Source organism: Rhyacophila brunnea, unplaced genomic scaffold (genome assembly GCF_057557595.1).
Source record: "Rhyacophila brunnea isolate RB1 unplaced genomic scaffold, BYU_Rbru_1.0 scaffold_2, whole genome shotgun sequence".
In the NCBI taxonomy this organism is placed as follows: domain Eukaryota; kingdom Metazoa; phylum Arthropoda; class Insecta; order Trichoptera; family Rhyacophilidae; genus Rhyacophila; species Rhyacophila brunnea.
Window position 1 is genome coordinate 24,333,127 of NW_028232859.1, and position 8,725 is coordinate 24,341,851.

An 8,725-nucleotide genomic window follows, 5' to 3' on the forward strand; every position below is an offset into this window, starting at 1 on the left:
ATTCTTCAATTATGAATTTAAGCAGTACTTCTCAAAGTAAAACCACAGACTTTTTCATTATTTGCGAGTTGTGTGATGGATATGTAAGAAATTTGAAGATGTTACATCAACATTTTCAATGGATTCATAATATTCAAATTCCATTCTCGTATATGCAGTGTAAACCTATAATAACATGCGAGTACTGTAAATATCAATTCTATACTGAACAGGGCTTAGAACGCCACTTACTAGGTTCACACGGATTGGTTACTGCCAGTGTATTGGAAGCTTCAAAAATTGGACAAGATAACGGTCGCTGTCCTATTTGCAGTAGATTTCACACTAACCTCTTGCAACATATATCTCATTATCATAAAGTGCATCTAGAAAATGCAAATTCATTATTCAAGTGTTCTCTGTGTCCAGCATCTTTTGATAGATATGTAATGTTTCAAAAACATGTACGCTTGACTCATAAGACATAACAATTTCATTTAATTATACCAAATGTACATAAGAAAATAATATTGAATCAATGAGAAGTGATTATTATTACCTATATTCATGTTGAAAATTATAGATAATGTAGGTTTTGAAGAAAACCAAACTCTACTCTATTCATAAATTAGTTATTTAAAAAAAAATCGATATACACATTGAGTTATGGCCAATTGGCCATGTCAACCGCACTGTAACCCGGGGGTTCCCAACCTTATTTTCATCAGAGCACATTTATGGCCTTTAAAAGCATTAAAAATGGAATGGCAGTCACAATTTTTTTCCAATGAAACTTACATAACAGAAAGAATACTATGTACATACATACAAATTTAATATTGGTTCAATTTTTTAACAATTCTTATTCAATAAACTTGTAGTGATATTTTAAACATTGTTAAAATAATATGTATCTATAATATCTAGGCATACTCATGTCAAATGAAAATAATTTTAACAGCCAGATCAAATAAAGGAACATCAAATTAAAGTCGAATCAATATGCAAAATTTATATTGATCTGTCGTAATTTTTTTTGATTGGAATTGGCAGGAAAGGTAATTTGAAGAATCAAACTTTGTATTTATTATGTGTACATGTCAGTTGGGACATGTAGGAAAAGGAAAACTAACAAACGTATTAAAGTAAGTAGGTATGTATGTATTCTGAATTTTATATATTATTATATACATAGATAATGAAACGATAAATTTAATATATCCAATTAACCAACACAAATTCAATTACAGTTGTTTTTGGTTTTTTTAAATTATAAAATGCACAAATGAGTCTGTGGGCTCATGCAAAAGTGCACGCTGTGCGGCACAGGGTTGGGAATCCCTGACTACCACATAATGACGTTTTATTACCTATTGATTATTTTCTTTGAAGTTTACAATGATTGTTGACATTTATAAAATTATATATTATGGACTCATGTATATGTTTTTTGTAATAAAAATAAGGTTATTTTGAGGATTTTCCATTGTGTTTGAATAGGCCGGGCATAGGCACATTTCATATGTCACGGAAATAAAAGAGCGATTTTCTAACATGCTGTTGACCATCATAATGTATCTATACAATATTAAAAAAAGATTGTCGAAGGGCGTTGAAATGAAAGGTGCTAAGTATTAACAATATTTTTTTCACAGTTAACTTTACTTATCATTAAGTAGGTATATACATTTTCAGTTTATTTATATAAAATAAGATGGACCTCATTTTACATACGGGTTAATCTAAAAAATAAATTCTTACATTGTTCACTAATTATGTATAAAATGTTTGACTGTTCGTTTATACTTGACCTTTGTGGATTTTAATTCACACCATTACATATAAATTTTTTAATATCAATTATTTTGTTTCGCCAATCCGACATGCGATATTCTAATTCAAAAATTTTTTGTCCAATATTGTAGTAATATATCATCAATGAGAGTCCTAGCCTACCATTTTAGTAATAGTAAAATATACCTTTGAAATAAATTATAAATGTTCTAGGTCTATTTCAAAAATACATACGAATTAAGTCAGGGAAATTTCTAATTACTTAAACTTATAATAATTTATAGATAATAAACTCTGGATCTTTTTGTTAATTTTGTGTGCATTAAATAAAATTATTTTTAAATGACAAATCTGAAGTTTTCAATTAATTTTTGTTATACACAATTCTTGTCATAAATGAATTTCATGTAAATCTAAAGAGATCTTGTTTACCTTAAGGTAGGTATCTAATTCATGAGGTATACGAAATGTGATTAAGCTACTGTTTGATAGTGCCGTTAAAGTAAGCAAGCGACCTTAACGACGGAAGACAGTATTCGTTGAGTTAACCAATCAAAATGCATACACGATTGCACTCACTCTCATAAATTACCTTACAATATCCACACTTATTCCTGTTACACATTTTTCATTAGTAGGTTGCTTGACAGACATTACAGTGAAGAGGTATGGTGTAATTATATGTATATATTCTATTTAAAAACATTCCTATTCCGTTCTCTCAGGATACTGTCTTATCATTGGAATAGGCCATTCTAATGGATTAAAATGAACTGATGTTTATTTTATCATGTATTTATTTAAATAAAAAATAGTCTCGTATTCCATACAAAAATGTGTCAGCAAAATAAACGAGCATGCTTCTTTCAACACTAGGTATAAGGCAGCCTATTGAGAACATAGTTAAAACCGTTACATCTTCAATGATTTCTTAATTTAGTAAATCAATGGCAAATTGCATCCTATTCCAAATCATCCAAGGAATCATTTTGTACAACATAATATTACAAAAAAAAGTTGAAGTTGTCATGTGAATTTGGCAAGTAAATTAAATTCGGTTTCAAGAACTATTCTGGATAAATATATTTTAGGGGACGCATTATTTCCATATTGTAGATTTTGGATGTGAACCGCAATAAGGGATGGGAGAAAATAAAGTCTACACATATACTATATTTAAAACATTACTTTTATTGTAAAATTATAGTCGAATGACATGCGTCGATTTTGTTTTATTGATTTATATAATGTAAGTTAGTTTGTATTTTATTTTCATTTAAATAATAATATTATGTATCGTATCACAGCACACTGGCTACCATAATGTAACGTTGCTAATTATTGAAAAATTTATAGTTTATAATGCAAGAATTATGCATTGAAAATTGTACTTGTTTATCTTTATAAATTAACTAAAGATCAGTAACTGATGAGTTGCAAATGTTGCAGATAGTATCTGCAAGTACTTTCCTACACCCAGCCCTGAACCTCCTAAGTTCTGATAAAAGGTTTCATTCCACATACATATTTTTCTACGGTGGGTCCATGTAACATGGTGTGTTGTATGATAACTTTTAACATAATAAATTTGGTTTCACAGAGACTAGGAGGCTAGGTCATGTGCATGTACAATGATTATTATTTATATGTAACATAATAAAAAATATAGCACATCAAAATTTAATTGGTACGTAAGTAATCATGGTTTGCCAGAGTGCAACTTGTACATGTAAGCTTGCTTAATTTTTTTTGCATTATGTATCTCGATCTGAGATTTCATAAGATGGAAACTTTAGAGTGCAGCAGTGATACCAAGAAAATTGTGTTGTAAAGCCATTAACTAATAATGACACTGTCATCTCATCAAATTCATAACTTATAAGATACAATATAATATTATAGTAATGTGTATTCAACATAGTTAAGGCATAAAGACGTACATATTACTTGCACAATTATTGTTATTAAGCCCTGAATTTTATGACAACTTAGTTAGATATTATTGCTCAGGCTCAGAAATCAGATTAATAATTTTTATATTATTATAATAATATATTTTACATTCTAACACACATTGGTCAAAAGTATACTACAAAATATAAGCTAATAATATGACTATTATAGGTGACAGCATAAATTCAGAGGGTTAGAACTTTTAGAAATATGTAGTGAGATTATAATCCAGAGTAAAGCTATTTCGGTGGATTCGAGAGGAGATATAAATTAAAACATTTTTGATAATATATTATTGAAAGTAGGTACATATTATTACGATCGATTTGTACTCTTAATTTTTTAATGTCACTCCCAGTCTGCCGAAGACACTTGATTTACTTTTGACATTTTTCACAATGAGGTTCGTTTTGCCCAACCTCATTTTAATGTTCGTTTGTGTAACTGTTATAGGAACTCTTTTTACAACTTTATTTCGCGCCGGTATGACTGTTTTAATTTGTGACAAGGCCACTGTTCTAATATTATTTATTGGTATTTTATTTAACACTGAGCTCTCAGAGCGCTTTTCGATTTCTTTGTAATCAACGTGAGGAGAAAACTTAACTGACTTTCTTTGGGGGTGAGTGAGAGGCAGTTTTTCTCTTACATTAACGGGGATTTCATCAGCTCTCATGGTTCCTCCGATGCGAACTATTTTACTAACCTCAGCTTCAACATTCCTTTTGATAATAATTTTTTTAGGCGGGGGCACACTTTTTAATATTCCTTCATATTTTAGTGGTTCATTACTGTCGGTAGAATCTCGCCTGTCAGAATCAGGCTGCGTTTCTTTACCACCTAATCTTGCGAAAACAGTTTTCTGTATTGAGGATTTGTTATTCTGTTTAATGTTTGTCATGGAGATCTTCGGGGACACGGTGCTTGATATGGCTTTTATCGGTTCATCACTGGATCCGAGTCGCGAAAATACATTTGCCATTAATGCTTTTTGCGATAACACTGAAATCAAATTTACGATAATGAATGATTTTTAAATTTATTGGCCAAAATAGAAAAATATTACATACATTAAATAATATGAATTTCTATTTCTATAAAATCATTTTTTTTTTCCGACCATGTCCGATCCTAATAGGATCATATGGGCCTCCACAGGGTTGAGGTTTGTATAAACAGATTTTGTTTTTTACGAGAAATGGATGTCAGCCACTTGCTCAACCTATTAGGTCCATACTTACCCTGACTCAAACACAAATCATACAAACTAAATAAAAAAAATATTTTCTATTAGTATATGAAAGGGGAGGTATAGGGAGTATATGAAAATTATAAACAACGAAATACTCCCGCTCTATGCTGACATAATATCTCCACCAATGAAGCATCTTCGCTCAAGGAATCCTATTAGGTGAGAAGCTGCTTCAGACTGAGAACGAGCAGGAGTATGTCATTGGGCGTGAGGTCATGTAACATGTATGCCTTCCCTGGAGGAGTTTAAGCCATACACCAGGCCAAACCGGAAGCTATTGCATGGACTGATCCACTGTGACCTGTTATACGACTAGCCCTGTGATTGTTTCCAATTTTATTTTTGAACAAAATGTTTTACAAATTAATTTTTTTAATATCGCCATATGATTATAATATTGAGAATTTTTTGAAAATTTTTTAGTGAAACGATAGAAAAATACATATGATGAATATTTTTTACCTTGCGTATCCACATCGAAATTAGAAATTGCACCATCATAAATATTCTGCTGTGACAATGTCTGTCGGCTATGTTTAATTGTCCCAACGTTCTCTCCGAGAGACGTAGTCTTTGTAATGCTATAAACAAATAATTAAAAGGTGAAAATAATATCCGTAAAATTTACATGAAAATCGTAATAATATGTTTATAAAGTCTTCATAAGGACAAGATTTAAAAAAATAAAGTAACACATACCAAAGAATTGTATTGAATGTATTAATTTGTTATTGTGATATTGTGTTGGTTTATATATTATAATATTTACATAGATGGAAAAATATCAACTGTTTATTTGTATTGACATATTGCATGGTTTTCTAATTCACTTGGGCAAATTGATAAAAATATTTGGTATTAGAAAACAATTATGAATGAGTTTGAAATTATCGAGTTTTACCTGTGAACACTTGGTGAAACAACTTTCCGCTTTGTGGCTGAAATGCGCATACCTCCAAGCCGTTCTTTTACACTGCTTATAGAATTAGGGGGTGATACATTCACAGGAACGTTGCGAGTGTAGCGTTCAAGCATTCTAGTTGCAGCTGTCATAAATAAAATCAGAATTATTCATGAATTCGAAAAAGAAGTTTAACGTAAACGCATATTGAACAATATTAATAAATATCTACTATCACTACTAAACAGTGATAAGAATCGTCACAAAGCAACCATATGATGTTGCAATATGTAAGATTAAGTTGCAAACCAGGTGTTCATCACAGGGACGGTTTGGATATGGGGACATTACTTGGATGGTGTATAAGTGCCACACACCCATTAATCCAACAGGGAACTGACATATGGAGAAGAGCAACGTGAACTGTGGAGAATATGCACGATCCACTAGATTAATGGGGTGTAGCTCGAGGGCATCTTAACGCATAATATCCTCATGTCTGAATCATCCTTGTAATGAAAACCTGGTAAGCAGCTTCCGGGTACTTATAGCATCTTCTGTTTTTTGTATGCAAAAGCTTTAAATAGATTCAAAAAATATTAGAAACATTGATAGTAAAAATGATGTAATGACTTTATGTCTTTGACTGATGATTGAAAACTTGCTTTATAAGAGGATTGTTATGTAAAGGATTTATACTGACGAGTGGTTGGTTTTGGTTGGCCAGGTCTGCCAGCAATAGCCGCTATAGGTACCTTAGGGCTGGTTATACCAAGAACTCTGTCTCTGGCCGTTTCTTCATGCACTTGTTTTGCATGTCTTAACAAAAAATAAAACCAAATTAGATGAAACCAAAAAAATAATTGAGATATTGTCTGTGCAAGTGCAATACTGCGTATGAACTGTTGGAAATATTCAGGAAAGACAAAAACCTTGTTACATGCGGATTTGATTTCCTGTATTTCGAATATGGTTTTTCCATGGTATTGATTTGAGCGAATAACCCTATCGATAATTTTGGAACTTTAATACACGTTTTAGCTAACGTTCAATAGAATGCGGTAAAAATAACGTGGCTTCAGTGTTATTGCACTTACATCAACAAAATCATTTACTAAATTAATTACCTGGATAAATTTCATATTCATTAGCTAGTAATATTATCAGGGTTATAACTTAAAAATCAAGGTAAATCGCTATTTCACCTACAATACAGAGTATAATTATTATGAAGTTTACAGTGAGAGCATTTTACAATTGAGGCACACTTGTTATAGGTACATTTTAAAAAGTGGTATTTTATATAGGTGTATTACATTTTTAGAGCATAGATATAATGTTATATTTGATAAAATATGACTCTGATTTACCTCAAAATCGCAATAACATCGCCCATGCAAGAAATACCCATTTCTCGCAGATATTCTTTATTCAAATCCAGTAACATATTCATTTGTATTCTGTTTTCGGTAAATGTTAATGCGTACGTTGCACTGATGCCTGACGGAAGTCCAGCTTCAGAGAAGAACTTAATCCACATATCTGGAACATGACAAGTTGTGAGCATTGTTATCATTACACGTATTCATAGTAAGTCTGGGGCTGGGTGCATTTACGGTATACTGTAGACTCAATTTCATAGTATGTTAATTAATCGTGAGTCTTTTAAATTGACGAGTCTAAACTTTTGGTTCACATAATAGTAAAAATATCATCGAACGAAAGTTGAGTTTTGTGTAGGTGTGTATGTCAAATATGGTAGTGTTACGAACAATAGTATAAACAACTAAATAATGCACCCCGTAACGTACTTTCTGGCGAAGAAAACGCTGCCATTTTACAATCGGTTGGATGTTCACTATACAAAAATATTAAGTCAATTTAGTGAAATAGCATTACTGACGATTAAATAAAAGTTAAAAACATTGGAAAACTCGACACTTCGTCCCAAAATAGAAATGAAGGACGAGAATTACCATAGACTAATATACTAAGAAGAGCATAGACAGTTAATATTATCTATGATCAACATAAAATAAATTATTAAATTAATGAAAGGAGTGTTACGTATAATAATAAAACTCTTATTATAATTTAAAACAAGAAGAATCTTTCACTGTTAAGGCAAAAGTAAGTATATTAAAGTTTATATTAGCAGCCTACACACACACAATCTTGTCTGCGTGAAAGCCTCCTGTGCGCGACGTCGCACGGGAATGATCGTGTGTCTAAAGTCGCGTAGCGAACAGCGGAAAGAGTGGGGTTGGTCGCGTCCAATCTTTCACCCGTGCCGAACGTCAAGTCGTTTTTTTAATACATTTTACCACGTTTAATCTTTCACATGTGCCGTACATCAAATCGTTTTACTACGTTCGTCACAAATGAACGTTCGCAATTTCTCTCGCCAATTTATTACGGGCCTTATGGACATATATAAAATATTCCAATGTTTGTGGAGAATAAAATCGGCGGCATATGAAAATAAAAATTTACGCGATGTGGCGTATGCAAAAATAATTAATTTCTTCAAAGAATTCCCGAGGCTAATAGAGAATTTGTAGTAAAAAAAATTCAAAGCCTTAGGGGTTCTTTTCGGAAAGAGTTTAAAAAAGTAGAGGAAAGTCAACGTAGCGTTAGCGGAAAAGATGAAGTAGGTATATGAGCCATCATTGTGGTATTACGATCTGCTGCTCTTCACGAAGGACCAAAAGCTTCCAACGGCAATCGGCAATGCATCTGTAATCAAATGATATACTATTGTTCATTCTTAAATAATTTTTAAAATCATTGGGATAGTTTTGACGTAATTCACGAATTAAGGGTAGGTGACCAAAACACCGTCTATA

At 31.7% G+C, this 8,725-nt stretch overlaps 1 protein-coding gene across 1 annotated transcript; it reads right to left on the bottom strand.

Moving 5' to 3' along the window:
- Nucleotides 1-3,911: 3,911 nt before the first annotated feature.
- LOC147072104 (uncharacterized) lies at nt 3,912-7,868 on the bottom strand. The gene is made up of 6 exons (XM_085946543.1): nt 7,691-7,868; nt 7,250-7,421; nt 6,583-6,698; nt 5,880-6,024; nt 5,441-5,559; nt 3,912-4,728 (listed from the first exon to the last, which is right to left on the bottom strand). Exons 1-6 carry the CDS (start codon nt 7,713-7,715, stop codon nt 4,061-4,063), a joined length of 1,245 nt encoding a protein of 414 aa, XP_085802669.1. The 5' UTR covers nt 7,716-7,868; the 3' UTR covers nt 3,912-4,060.
- Between the last annotated feature and the right edge of the window lie 857 nt (nt 7,869-8,725).

What these genes read in the sequence shown, in the direction of transcription:
- LOC147072104 (XM_085946543.1), bottom strand. Translation starts at nt 7,715, where the DNA reads ATGGCAGCGTTTTCTTCGCCAGAAA. An exon ending in GATGTTATTGCGATTTTGAG is followed by an intron (nt 6,699 to 7,249) that starts GTAAATCAGAGT and finishes TTTTTTGTTAAG; the next exon opens with ACATGCAAAACAAGTGCATG. An exon ending in TTTCGATGTGGATACGCAAG is followed by an intron (nt 4,729 to 5,440) that starts GTAAAAAATATT and finishes ATTTGATTTCAG; the next exon opens with TGTTATCGCAAAAAGCATTA.